The 13,805-nt window shown below is 44.3% G+C and overlaps 1 protein-coding gene and 1 long non-coding RNA gene across 11 annotated transcripts in view; one reads left to right on the forward strand and one right to left on the reverse strand.

Annotated features, from left to right (window-relative positions):
- LOC311145485 (protein MIX23-like) overlaps positions 1–13,805 on the forward strand; it is a 46,671-nt gene that overhangs the window by 6,088 nt on the left and 26,778 nt on the right. The window contains exon 2 of the mRNA XM_084181737.1: positions 4,861–4,986. Coding sequence (XP_084037863.1) covers positions 4,861–4,986 — 126 coding nt within the window. The remainder of the gene's footprint in view (positions 1–4,860; positions 4,987–13,805) is intronic.
- Positions 5,036–10,378, reverse strand: LOC311145494. Of its 10 annotated transcripts, none has more exons than XR_014614597.1 (15): positions 10,144–10,378; positions 10,038–10,111; positions 9,758–9,978; positions 8,214–9,125; positions 7,823–8,181; positions 7,469–7,758; positions 7,358–7,436; positions 7,144–7,271; positions 6,783–6,971; positions 6,574–6,750; positions 6,072–6,241; positions 5,952–5,985; positions 5,829–5,887; positions 5,197–5,769; positions 5,036–5,090 (listed from the first exon to the last, which is right to left on the reverse strand). It is a non-coding gene; the product is annotated as an uncharacterized lncRNA (long non-coding RNA). The 10 variants fall into 10 exon arrangements; XR_014614598.1 differs by adding an exon at positions 9,335–9,388 and having other exon boundaries at positions 8,214–8,921; positions 9,913–9,978; positions 10,038–10,378; XR_014614600.1 differs by adding an exon at positions 9,335–9,388 and having other exon boundaries at positions 8,214–8,921; positions 9,790–9,978; positions 10,038–10,378.

Here is a 13,805-nt window from a genome sequence, read left to right on the forward strand (position 1 = left end):
CCCCCAGGTGTTGGCCCCCAGGTGTTGGCCCCCAGGTGTTGGCCGTCAGGTGTTGGCCGTCAGGTGTTGGCCATCAGGTGTGGGCCCCCAGGTGTTGGGCGTCAGCTGCTCTGCAGCCAGTCACTGCTCACTGTGTCCTCCAGCCTGGCCCATGGGGCGCTGCAGAACTATCCACAGTTGCTTGGTCAGGTCGTCCGACAGGTCCTGCACCTTGCCAACGTAGTTTTGAATGAGGAAAAATGAATGGTGGAAAAACGATTTCAACCATTTCCTTGTCCGACCGCTAGGTTTTATGGGTATTATGGACACCTCCACTGTGGGGCTCTATATAGGCACTGCTAATAGTTTGAGAATATAAAAACATCTATTCAATGCAAATAGGTCCAATGTAACATCATGATTTGTGATCACGGATGCTTATGAAACTAGTATTTTAAGTCATTTTCCGTGATCGGACAAAAAAATTCAGCTGCCAGGACGCATCTCTAAACAACTCAGCTGCCAGGACGAAATTCAACATGACTCAATTGGATAGTTCAGCTATCTATCAAGAAATGGGCGGGTTGTAACTTGATCCTACTGCTACAATTGGATAGAGCGAGGCTGTAACTCCGCTCCCTTTCACATCTCTCTCCATCACAATATATCTTGGGGCTGTTCACTGCTATTATGAGAAATAGGTCAATGGCATGATATTTGCTACCAAGCCATGAATGTGCATCATCTCTAACAAGGTGAGCGAGGGTAGGAATAAAGATAAAACGATCTGTCTGAATGACTGAGAAGCGAGAACGCACTCTACAGCTTTCTTGGTCCATAAACATGCAGGAAGATTCTTAGGTAGCTAAACCTATCGAGATAAATAGTAATGGCGTCTTTTTCTAGGCACTAACTCTGCCATGGTTCGTTGGACAAAGCCAATGAGGAAAATCAATGGCGTTTTTGTAGGGTCTGTGGTAAAGACAAGCTTAGGAGATGGTTCTATGAGAATCTTCATCAGCTTACATCACTTTGTGAATTTTTAAGAATTTCTGTAATAAATACAAATGAATAAAGGTCATGTTAAACCTTTTAACCTCCAGACCGTCTGTGTTTATTCCAAAATCCTATTCTTTCCCCGTAAATTGTTCCCCATGGGATGGCTGAACGAACCAGGTTTTAGGACTACAAGCTGGCGAGCTCTATTGCCAACCTTTTATCTAGCCAGCTAGCTAGCATAGTAGCTAATATAGCTAGCTAGGTAACACCCCAGATGCATAGTAGCTAATATAGCTAGCTAGGTCACACCACAGATGCATAGTAGCTAATATAGCTAGCTAGGTCACACCACAGATGCATAGTAGCTAATATAGCTAGCTAGATAACACCACAGATGCATAGTAGCTAATATAGCTAGCTAGGTAACACCACAGATGCATTGTAGCTAATATAGCTAGCTAGATAACACCACAGATGAAAGGGTTCGTTATCGTAATCTTTGCTAACAGGTCACATAGCTATCTACTTAGCTAGCTTGCTTATTGCAAACATGTCTGGGCACGTCGACATGAGCCTTATTATTAGTGAATTAAATAGACTAATATTTGCAACAGGAGTTTGAGTTTGGTCACTGTGTCAATTAATCATTTTCTCAATACTGCACCTTTCTGTTGGAGAATGAGCTAGCTTGCTGTGGCTGATTTTCCCAGCTAGCACAGTATTGTGCTCGTTGCTCAGGCGGTGAGTGGCGGCTGGTTTGCTATGTTTAGGGACTATCGACAAAGCCAATAGAGAAGGGCCAAACAGGACAATGACCCCAAGCAACTCTTGAATGGCTGCAGAACAAGAATGTGAAAGTCCTTGAGTGGCCCAGCCAAAGCCCAGGCTCACTATACTAGACAATCTTTGGTTCAATGTGCAGAATTTGGACATGACAATGGCACCAGATTCACTCGGCATCTTCCCTAACCTAAAGACAGGCAGATGGCGATTTCGAGTCGTTTCATCTTACCGTCCAAAGGCATTGTATGCAGCCAGCTATAATACTACAATCTGATTGGCTAAACACGAAACTCAACATCCGGGACTAGCATTCCTAGGTATTAGCCACTCTAGCATGGTGGTGTTTCAAGAAAGTAGAGCGTAATAAATAAATAGCTAAGGAGGAAATCAAAACCTTTATAGCCTGAATGGAGAATGTTTTATGTATGAACCGGTCCATGGGGGATACGAATGTATTGCCAGCTGCATACAGTACAATGCCTTAGGATGGAAAGATGAAACTACTCCATTTCCATCTGCTTTCCTTTGGGCTACGTCTTCCCTTGCTTTGAATGCTGAATACACTCGGCTATTTGAGCAATGTGATGCTATTCTGCCTCAGATTGTGCAACGTGCATAAAAGAATGGTCAGGTGACACATTATTTACACGCGTCACACTGTACCATTATACAGCTAGCTATGTAGCCTAATGTCTGTCAGCTAGCTATGTAGCCTAATGTCTGTCAGTTAGCTATGTAGCCTAATGTCTGTCAGCTAGCTATGTAGCCTAATGTCTGTCAGTTAGCTATGTAGCCTAATGTCTGTCAGCTAGCTATGTAGCCTAATGTCTGTCAGTTAGCTATGATTTTTACACATTAATTCACGCTTTTAAGGAAGAGAGTACAGCACTGTGTGTTTGAGTTAGCTAGGGTCAGTGGATGTTTCACACCCCAGATATTCAGTGCCTTCGGAAAGTATTCAGACCCCTAGACCTTTTCCACATGTTGTTACGTTACAGCCTTATTCTAAAATGGAGTAAATAAATAACAATCCTCATCAATACCCCATAATGACAAAGCGAAAACCGGTTTTTAGAAATGTTTGCAAATGTATAAACATTTTTTAAAACCTTATTTACATTAGTATTCAGACCCTTTGATCATTTACATTTTAGCAGACGCTCTTATCCAGAGCGACTTACAGTTAGTGAATACATACATATTTGTATTTATTTTTCATACTGGCCCCCCGCGGGAATCGAACCCACAACCCTGGCGTTGCAAACACCATGCTCTACCAACATCCCTGCCGGCCATTCCCTCCCCTACCCTGGACGACGCTGGGCCAATTATGCGCCGCCCCATGGGTCTCCCGGTCACGGCCGGCTACGACAGAGCCTGGATTCGAACCAGGATCTCTAGTGGCACAGCTAGCACTGCGATGCAGTGCCTTAGACCACTGCGCCACTCGGGAGGATATCCTTGAGATGTTTCTTCAACTTGATTGGAGTCCACCTGTGGTAGATTTTATTGATTGGACATGATTTGGAAAGGCACACACCTGTCTATATAAGGTCCCACAGTTGACAGTGCATGTCAGAGCAAAAACCAAGCCATAAGGTCGAAGGAATTGTCTGTAGAGCTCCGAGACAGGATCGTGTCGAGGCACAGATCTGGGGAAGGGTACCAAAACATTTCTGCAGCATTGAAGGTCCCCAAGAACACAGTGACCTCCATCATTCTTAAATGGAATAAGTTTGGAACCACCAACATTCACCCTAGCGCTGGTCGCCCGGCCAAACTGAGCAATCGCGGGAGAAGGGCCTTGGTCAGGGAGGTGATGGTCACTCTGACAGAGCTCTAGAGTTCCTCTGTGGAGATGGGAGAACCTTTCAAAAAGACAACCATCATCTCTGCAGCACTCCACCTTTATGGTAGAGTGGCCAGACGGAAGCCACTCCTCAGTAAAATGGTGTTTGCCAAAAGGCACCTAAAGACTCTCAGACAATGAGAAACAAGATTCTCTGGTCTGATGAAACCAAGATTGAACTCTTTGTCCTGAATGCCAAACGTCACGTCTGGAGGAAACCTGGCACCATCCCTACGGCGAAGCGTGGTGGTGGCAGCATCATGCTGTGGGGATGTTTTTCAGCGGCAGGGACTGGGAGACTAGACAGGATCGAGGGAAAGATGAACGGAGCAAAGTACAGAGATCCTTGATGAAAACCTGCTCCAGAGCGCTCAGAACCTCAAACTGGGGCGAAGGTTCATCTTCCAACAGGACAATGACCCTAAGCACACAGCCAAGACAACGCAGGAGTGGCTTTGGGACAAGTCTCTGAATGTCCTTGAGTGGCCCAGCCAGAGCCCGGACTTGAACCCGATCGAACATCTCTGGAGAGACCTGAAAATAGCTGTGCAGCGACGCTCCCCATCCAACCTGACAGAGCTTGAGAGGATCTGCAGAGAAGAATGGGAGAAACTCCCCAAATACAGGTGTGGCAAGCTTGTAGCGTCATACCCAAGAAGTCTCGAGGCTGTAATCGCTGCCAAAGGTGCTTCAACAAAGTACTAAGTAAAGGGTGTGAATATTTTTTAAATATTTTTTTATATACATTTGCAAAAAGGTCTAAACCAGTTTTTGCTTCGTCATTATTCGTTATTAAGAACCCCCCCCCCCCCCCCCCCCTTAGAATAAGGCTGTAATGTGGAAAAAGTAACGGGGTTTGAATACTTTCCGAATGCTCTGTAGTCAGAGCATGATAACCTGTTTCTTGGCAGACTGGGAACAAAAATCATCTCTGGGATTTTTCCTTGAGGCCCCCAGTTTTTGCCAGATAATGATACTTTTGCGTGAAAAAAAACAAGTTGCACAGGCCCACAGGGCTAAAAAATGGACCAGCGCATCTGGCATTTGCCAGAAATGCTAGATGGCCGCCCCTGGGTCTAAGGACAGTGTCTCAAGTCAGTAACAGTGATCAGAAAAGGTGGGGTAGCAGAACCCCACCTTCTGTCTGTGCCTCAGTTGGCCTCATGAGTAGAGAGATCCACTCTGAAGATCTGAACTGTGCTCTATTGTCTGACTGTCTGACTGTCTGTCCCTCCCTCCCTAACCCCCAGGAGGTTCTGAAGGTGATGCGTAACATAGATGACCGTATCGTCCATTCTCTCAACACCACCGTGCCGACTGTCTCCTTCTCAGGCAGAGTGGACGCCTCCCAGACATGCAGACAGCTCTATGAGTCTGTGAGTCTCACGGTATTCCTTTAACCTCTCCTCTCCACAGTATACCTTTAACCTCTCCTCCACACAGTATACCTTTAACCTCTCCTCTCCTCCACACAGTATACCTTTAACCTCTCCTCTACACAGTATACCTTTACCTCTCCTCTACACAGCATACCTTTAACCTCTCCTCTACACAGTATACCTTTACCTCTCCTCTACACAGCATACCTTTAACCTCTCCTCTACACAGTATACCTTTAACCTCTCCTCTACACAGTATACCTTTAACCTCTCCTCTACACAGTATACCTTTAACCTCTCCTCTCCTCTACACAGTATACCTTTAACCTCTCCTCTCCTCTACACAGTATACCTTTAACCTCTCCTCTCCTCTACACAGTATACCTTTAACCTCTCCTCTCCTCCACACAGTATACCTTTAACCTCTCCTCTACACAGTATACCTTTAACCTCTCCTCTCCTCTACACAGTATACCTTTAACCTCTCCTCTCCTCTACACAGTATACCTTTAACCTCTCCTCTTCTCTACACATTATACCTTTAACCTCTCCTCTACACAGTATACCTTTAACCTCTCCTATCCTCCACACAGTATACCTTTAACCTCTCCTCTACACAGTATACCTTTAACCTCTCCTCTCCTCCACACAGTATACATTTAACCTCTCCTCTACACAGTATACCTTTAACCTCTCCTCTCCTCTACACAGTATACCTTTAACCTCTCCTCTCCTCTACACAGTATACCTTTAACCTCTCCTCTCCTCCACACAGTATACCTTTAACCTCTCCTCTACACAGTATACCTTTAACATCTCCTCTCCTCCACACAGTATACCTTTAACCTCTCCTCTCCTCTACACAGTATACCTTTAACCTCTCCTCTACACAGTATACCTTTAACCTCTCCTTTCCTCTACACAGTATACCTTTAACCTCTCCTTTCCTCTACACAGTATACCTTTAACCTCTCCTCTACACAGTATACCTTTAACCTCTCCTCTCCTCTACACAGTATACCTTTAACCTCTCCTCTACACAGTATACATTTAACCTCTCCTCCACACAGTATAACTTTAACCTCTCCTCTCCTCTACACAGTATACCTTTAACCTCTCCTCTCCTCTACACAGTATACCTTTAACCTCTCCTCTACACAGTATACCTTTAACCTCTCCTCACCTCTACACAGTATACCTTTAACCTCTCCTCTACACAGTATACCTTTAACCTCTCCTCTACACAGTATACCTTTAACCTCTCCTCTCCTCTACACAGTATACCTTTAACCTCTCCTCTCCTCTACACAGTATACCTTTAACTTCTCCTCTACACAGTATACCTTTAACCTCTCCTCCACACAGTATACCTTTAACCTCTCCTCTCCTCTACACAGTATACCTTTAACCTCTCCTCTCCTCTACACAGTATACCTTTAACCTCTCCTCTCCTCTACACAGTATACCTTTAACCTCTCCTCACCTCTACCCAGTATACCTTTAACCTCTCCTCTACACAGTATACCTTTAAACTCTCCTCTCCTCTACACAGTATAACTTTAACCTCTCCTCCACACAGTATACCTTTAACCTCTCCTCTACACAGTATACCTTTAACCTCTCCTCTCCTCTACACAGTATACCTTTAAACTCTCCTCTCCTCTACACAGTATAACTTTAACCTCTCCTCCACACAGTATACCTTTAACCTCTCCTCTACACAGTATACCTTTAACCTCTCCTCTCCTCTACACAGTATACCTTTAAACTCTCCTCTCCTCTACACAGTATACCTTTAACCTCTCCTCTACACAGTATACCTTTAACCTCTCCTCTACACAGTATACCTTTAACCTCTCCTCTACACAGTATACCTTTAACCTCTCCTCTCCTCCACACAGTATACCTTTAACCTCTCCTCTCCTCTACACAGTATACCTTTAACCTCTCCTCTCCTCTACACAGTATACCTTTAACCTCTCCTCTCCTCCACACAGTATACCTTTAACCTCTCCTCTACACAGTATACCTTTAACCTCTCCTCTACACAGTATACCTTTAACCTCTCCTCTCCTCTACACAGTATACCTTTAACCTCTCCTCTCCTCTACACAGTATACCTTTAACTTCTCCTCTACACAGTATACCTTTAACCTCTCCTCCACACAGTATACCTTTAACCTCTCCTCTCCTCTACACAGTATACCTTTAACCTCTCCTCTCCTCTACACAGTATACCTTTAACCTCTCCTCTCCTCTACACAGTATACCTTTAACCTCTCCTCACCTCTACCCAGTATACCTTTAACCTCTCCTCTACACAGTATACCTTTAAACTCTCCTCTCCTCTACACAGTATAACTTTAACCTCTCCTCCACACAGTATACCTTTAACCTCTCCTCTACACAGTATACCTTTAACCTCTCCTCTCCTCTACACAGTATACCTTTAAACTCTCCTCTCCTCTACACAGTATACCTTTAACCTCTCCTCTACACAGTATACCTTTAACCTCTCCTCTACACAGTATACCTTTAACCTCTCCTCTACACAGTATACCTTTAACCTCTCCTCTCCTCCACACAGTATACCTTTAACCTCTCCTCTCCTCTACACAGTATACCTTTAACCTCTCCTCTCCTCTACACAGTATACCTTTAACCTCTCCTCTCCTCCACACAGTATACCTTTAACCTCTCCTCTACACAGTATACATTTAACCTCTCCTCTACACAGTATACCTTTAACCTCTCCTCTACACAGTATACCTTTAACATCTCCTCTCCTCTACAGAGTATACCTTTAACCTCTCCTCTCCTCTACACAGTATACCTTTAACCTCTCCTCTACACAGTATACCTTTAACCTCTCCTCTCCTCCACACAGTATACCTTTAACCTCTCCTCTCCTCTACACAGTATTCCTTTAACCTCTCCTCTCCTCTACACAGTATACCATTAACCTCTCCTCTCCTCCACACAGTATACCTTTAACCTCTCCTCTCCTCTACACAGTATACCTTTAACCTCTCCTCTCCTCTACACAGTATACCTTTAACCTCTCCTCTACACAGTATACCTTTAACCTCTCCTCTACACAGTATACCTTTAACCTCTCCTCACCTCTACACAGTATACCTTTAACCTCTCCTCTACACAGTATACCTTTAACCTCTCCTCTACACAGTATACCTTTAACCTCTCCTCACCTCTACAAAGTATACCTTTAACCTCTCCTCTCCTCTACACAGTATACCTTTAACCTCTCCTCTCCTCCACACAGTATACCTTTAACCTCTCCTCTACACAGTATACCTTTAACCTCTCCTCTACACAGTATACCTTTAACCTCTCCTCACCTCTACACAGTATACCTTTAACCTCTCCTCTACACAGTATACCTTTAACCTCTCCTCACCTCTACACAGTATACCTTTAACCTCTCCTCTCCACAGTATACCTTTAACCTCTCCTCTCCACAGTATACCTTTAACCTCTCCTCTACACAGTATACCTTTAACCTCTCCTCTACACAGTATACCTTTAACCTCTCCTCTACACAGTATACCTTTAACCTCTCCTCTCCACAGTATACCTTTAACCTCTCCTCTCCTCTACACAGTATACCTTTAACCTCTCCTCTCCTCTACACAGTATACCTTTAACCTCTCCTCTCCTCTACACAGTATACCTTTAACCTCTCCTCTCCTCCACACCGTATACCTTTAACCTCTCCTCTACACAGTATACCTTTAACCTCTCCTCCTCACAGTATACCTTTAACCTCTCCTCTCCTCTACACAGTATACCTTTAACCTCTCCTCTCCTCTACACAGTATACCTTTAACCTCTCCTCTCCTCTACACAGTATACCTTTAACCTCTCCTCACCTCTACACAGTATACCTTTAACCTCTCCTCTACACAGTATACCTTTAACCTCTCCTCTCCTCTACACAGTATAACTTTAACCTCTCCTCCACACAGTATACCTTTAACCTCTCCTCTACACAGTATACCTTTAAACTCTCCTCTACACAGTATACCTTTAACCTCTCCTCTCCTCTACACAGTATACCTTTAACCTCTCCTCTCCTCCACACAGTATACCTTTAACCTCTCCTCTACACAGTATACCTTTAACCTCTCCTCTCCTCTACACAGTATACCTTTAAACTCTCCTCTCCTCTACACAGTATACCTTTAACCTCTCCTCTCCTCTACACAGTATATCTTTAACCTCTCCTCTCCTCCACACAGTATACCTTTAACCTCTCCTCTACACAGTATACTTTTAACCTCTCCTCTACACAGTATACCTTTAACCTCTCCTCTACACAGTTTACCTTTAACCTCTCCTCTACACAGTATACCTTTAACCTCTCCTCTACACAGTATACCTTTAACATCTCCTCTCCTCTACAGAGTATACCTTTAACCTCTCCTCTCCTCTACACAGTATACCTTTAACCTCTCCTCTCCTCCACACAGTATACCTTTAACATCTCCTCTACACAGTATACCTTTAACCTCTCCTCTCCTCTACACAGTATACCTTTAACCTCTCCTCTCCTCCACACAGTATACCTTTAACATCTCCTCTACACAGTATACCTTTAACCTCTCCTCTCCTCTACACAGTATACCTTTAACCTCTCCTCTCCTCTACACAGTATACCTTTAACATCTCCTCTCCTCTACACAGTATTCCTTTAACCTCTCCTCTACACAGTATACCTTTAACCTCTCCTCTCCTCTACACATTATACCTTTAACCTCTCCTCTCCTCTACACAGTATACCTTTAACCTCTCCTCTACACAGTATACCTTTAACCTCTCCTCTCCTCTACACAGTATACCTTTAACCTCTCCTCTCCTCCACACAGTATACCTTTAACCTCTCCTCTCCTCCACACAGTATACCTTTAACCTCTCCTCTACACAGTATACCTTTAACCTCTCCTCTACACAGTATACCTTTAACCTCTCCTCTCCTCTACACAGTATACCTTTAACCTTTCCTCTCCTCCACACAGTATACCTTTAACCTCTCCTCTACACAGTATACCTTTAACCTCTCCTCTACACAGTATACCTTTAACCTCTCCTCTACACAGTATACCTTTAATCTCTCCTCTCCTCTACACAGTATACCTTTAACCTCTCCTCTACACAGTATACCTTTAACCTCTCCTCTCCTCCACACAGTATACCTTTAACCTCTCCTCTACACAGTATACCTTTAACCTCTCCTCTACACAGTATACCTTTAATCTCTCCTCTCCTCTACACAGTATACCTTTAACCTCTCCTCTACACAGTATACCTTTAACCTCTCCTCTCCTCCACACAGTATACCTTTAATCTCTCCTCTCCTCCACACAGTATACCTTTAACCTCTCCTCACCTCCACGGTCAGTACAATTGATCTTATTACGCTATTGTGTCCTGATCACTGATTCTGAAGATACTTTGACCAGGGCCTTTTCTTATGCTGAGCAAGTAATGTGTCCTTCACACCGGAGTGCTGCATGTTCTGTGCATGCCTTGACCATTTAGATTCACGTCACTCACAGGTCGCGCACAACGCACTTGCCAGTTTCCTCCGGTATTTATTTAGCAAACGTGATAACACATCAGTCCCGACATACACAAGCAAGCTAACCCTAACCCTAACCCACAAGCAAAACTCTTTACATAAATGTTGCAGCAGCTTAGGCTGCACTTAAACATTAGATATCTGACATGCTGTAGCCTGTGATGATATCTGACATGCTGTAGCCTGTGATGATATCTGACATGCTGTAGCCTGTGATGATATCTGACATGCTGTAGCCTGTGATGATATCTGACATGCTGTAGGCTGTGATGATATCTGACATGCTGTAGCCTGTGATGATATCTGACATGCTGTAGCCTGTGAGGATATCTGACATGCTGTAGCCTGTGATGATATCTGACATGCTGTAGGCTGTGATGATATCTGACATGCTGTAGCCTGTGATGATATCTGACATGCTGTAGGCTGTGATGATATCTGACATGCTGTAGCCTGTGATGATATCTGACATGCTGTAGGCTGTGAGTATATCTGACATGCTGTAGCCTGTGATGATATCTGACATGCTGTAACCTGTGATGATATCTGACATGCTGTAACCTGTGATGATATCTGACATGCTGTAGCCTGTGATGATATCTGACATGCTGTAGCCTGTGATGATATCTGACATGCTGTAGCCTGTGATGATATCTGACATGCTGTAACCTGTGATGATATCTGACATGCTGTAGCCTGTGATGATATCTGACATGCTGTAGCCTGTGAGGATATCTGACATGCTGTAACCTGTGATGATATCTGACATGCTGTAACCTGTGATGATATCTGACATGCTGTAACCTGTGATGATATCTGACATGCTGTAGCCTGTGATGATATCTGACATGCTGTAGCCTGTGATGATATCTGACATGCTGTAACCTGTGATGATATCTGACATGCTGTAGCCTGTGATGATATCTGACATGCTGTAGCCTGTGATGATATCTGACATGCTGTAGCCTGTGATGATATCTGACATGCTGTAGCCTGTGATGATATCTGACATGCTGTAGCCTGTGATGATATCTGACATGCTGTAACCTGTGATGATATCTGACATGCTGTAGCCTGTGATGATATCTGACATGCTGTAGCCTGTGATGATATCTGACATGCTGTAACCTGTGATGATATCTGACATGCTGTAGCCTGTGATGATATCTGACATGCTGTAGCCTGTGATGATATCTGACATGCTGTAGCCTGTGATGATATCTGACATGCTGTAACCTGTGATGATATCTGACATGCTGTAACCTGTGAGGATATCTGACATGCTGTAGCCTGTGATGATATCTAACATGCTGTAGGCTGTGATGATATCTGACATGCTGTAACCTGTGAGGATATCTGACATGCTGTAGCCTGTGATGATATCTGAAATGCTGTAGCCTGTGATGATATCTGACATGCTGTAGCCTGTGATGATATCTGACATGCTGTAGCCTGTGAGGATATCTGACATGCTGTAGCCTGTGAGGATATCTGACATGCTGTAGCCTGTGAGGATATCTGACATGCTGTAGCCTGTGAGGATATCTGACATGCTGTAGCCTGTGTTGATATCTGACATGCTGTAGCCTGTGAGGATATCTGACATGCTGTAGCCTGTGAGGTCTGACATGCTGTAGGCTGTGAGGATATCTGACATGCTGTAGCCTGTGATGATATCTGACATGCTGTAGCCTGTGATGATATCTGACATGCTGTAGCCTGTGAGGATATCTGACATGCTGTAGCCTTTGAGGTCTGACATGCTGTAGGCTGTGATGATATCTGACATGCTGTAGCCTGTGATGATATCTGACATGCTGTAGGCTTTGAGGATATCTGACATGCTGTAGCCTGTGATGATATCTGACATGCTGTAGCCTGTGAGGATATCTGACATGCTGTAGCCTGTGAGGTCTGACATGCTGTAGCCTGTGATGATATCTGACATATTGTAGGCTGTGAGTATATCTGACATGCTGTAGCCTGTGATGATATCTGACATGCTGTAGCCTGTGAGGATATCTGACATGCTGTAGCCTGTGATGATATCTGACATGCTGTAGCCTGTGAGGTCTGACATGCTGTAGCCTGTGAGGATATCTGACATGCTGTAGCCTGTGAGGATATCTGACATGCTGTAGCCTGTGATGATATCTGACATGCTGTAACCTGTGAGGATATCTGACATGCTGTAACATGTGAGGATATCTGACATGCTGTAGCCTGTGAGGATATCTGACATGCTGTAGGCTGTGAGGATATCTGACATGCTGTAGCCTGTGATGATATCTGACATGCTGTAGCCTGTGATGATATCTGACATGCTGTAGCCTATAAGGATATCTGACATGCTGTAGCCTGTGAGGATATCTGACATGCTGTAGCCTATGAGGATATCTGACATGCTGTAGCCTGTGATGATATCTGACATGCTGTAGCCTGTGAGGATATCTGACATGCTGTAGCCTGTGATGATATCTGACATGCTGTAGCCTATAAGGATATCTGACATGCTGTAGGCTGTGATGATATCTGACATGCTGTAGCCTATGAGAATATCTGACATGCTGTAGCCTGTGATGATATCTGACATGCTGTAGCCTGTGAGGATATCTGACATGCTGTAGCCTGTGATGATATCTGACATGCTGTAGCCTGTGAGGATATCTGACATGCTGTAACCTGTGAGGATATCTGACATGCTGTAACCTGTGAGGATATCTGACATGCTGTAACCTGTGAGGATATCTGACATGCTGTAGCCTGTGAGGATATCTGACATGCTCTAGCCTGTGATGATATCTGACATGCTGTAGCCTGTGATGATATCTGACATGCTGTAACCTGTGAGGATATCTGACATGCTGTAACCTGTGAGGATATCTGACATGCTGTAGCCTGTGATGATATCTGACATGCTGTAGCCTGTGAGGATATCTGACATGCTGTAACCTGTGAGGATATCTGACATGCTGTAGCCTGTGAGGATATCTGACATGCTGTAACCTGTGAGGATATCTGACATGCTGTAGCCTGTGATGATATCTGACATGCTGTAGCCTGTGAGGATATCTGACATGCTGTAGCCTGTGATGATATCTGACATGCTGTAGCCTGTGATGATATCTGACATGCTGTAGCCTGTGAGGATATCTGACATGCTGTAGCCTGTGATGATATCTGACATGCTGTAGCCTGTGAGGATATCTGACATGCT

The sequence above is a fragment of the Coregonus lavaretus genome (assembly GCF_964263955.1).
Source record: "Coregonus lavaretus genome assembly, chromosome: 2".
NCBI classification, from domain to species: domain Eukaryota; kingdom Metazoa; phylum Chordata; class Actinopteri; order Salmoniformes; family Salmonidae; genus Coregonus; species Coregonus lavaretus.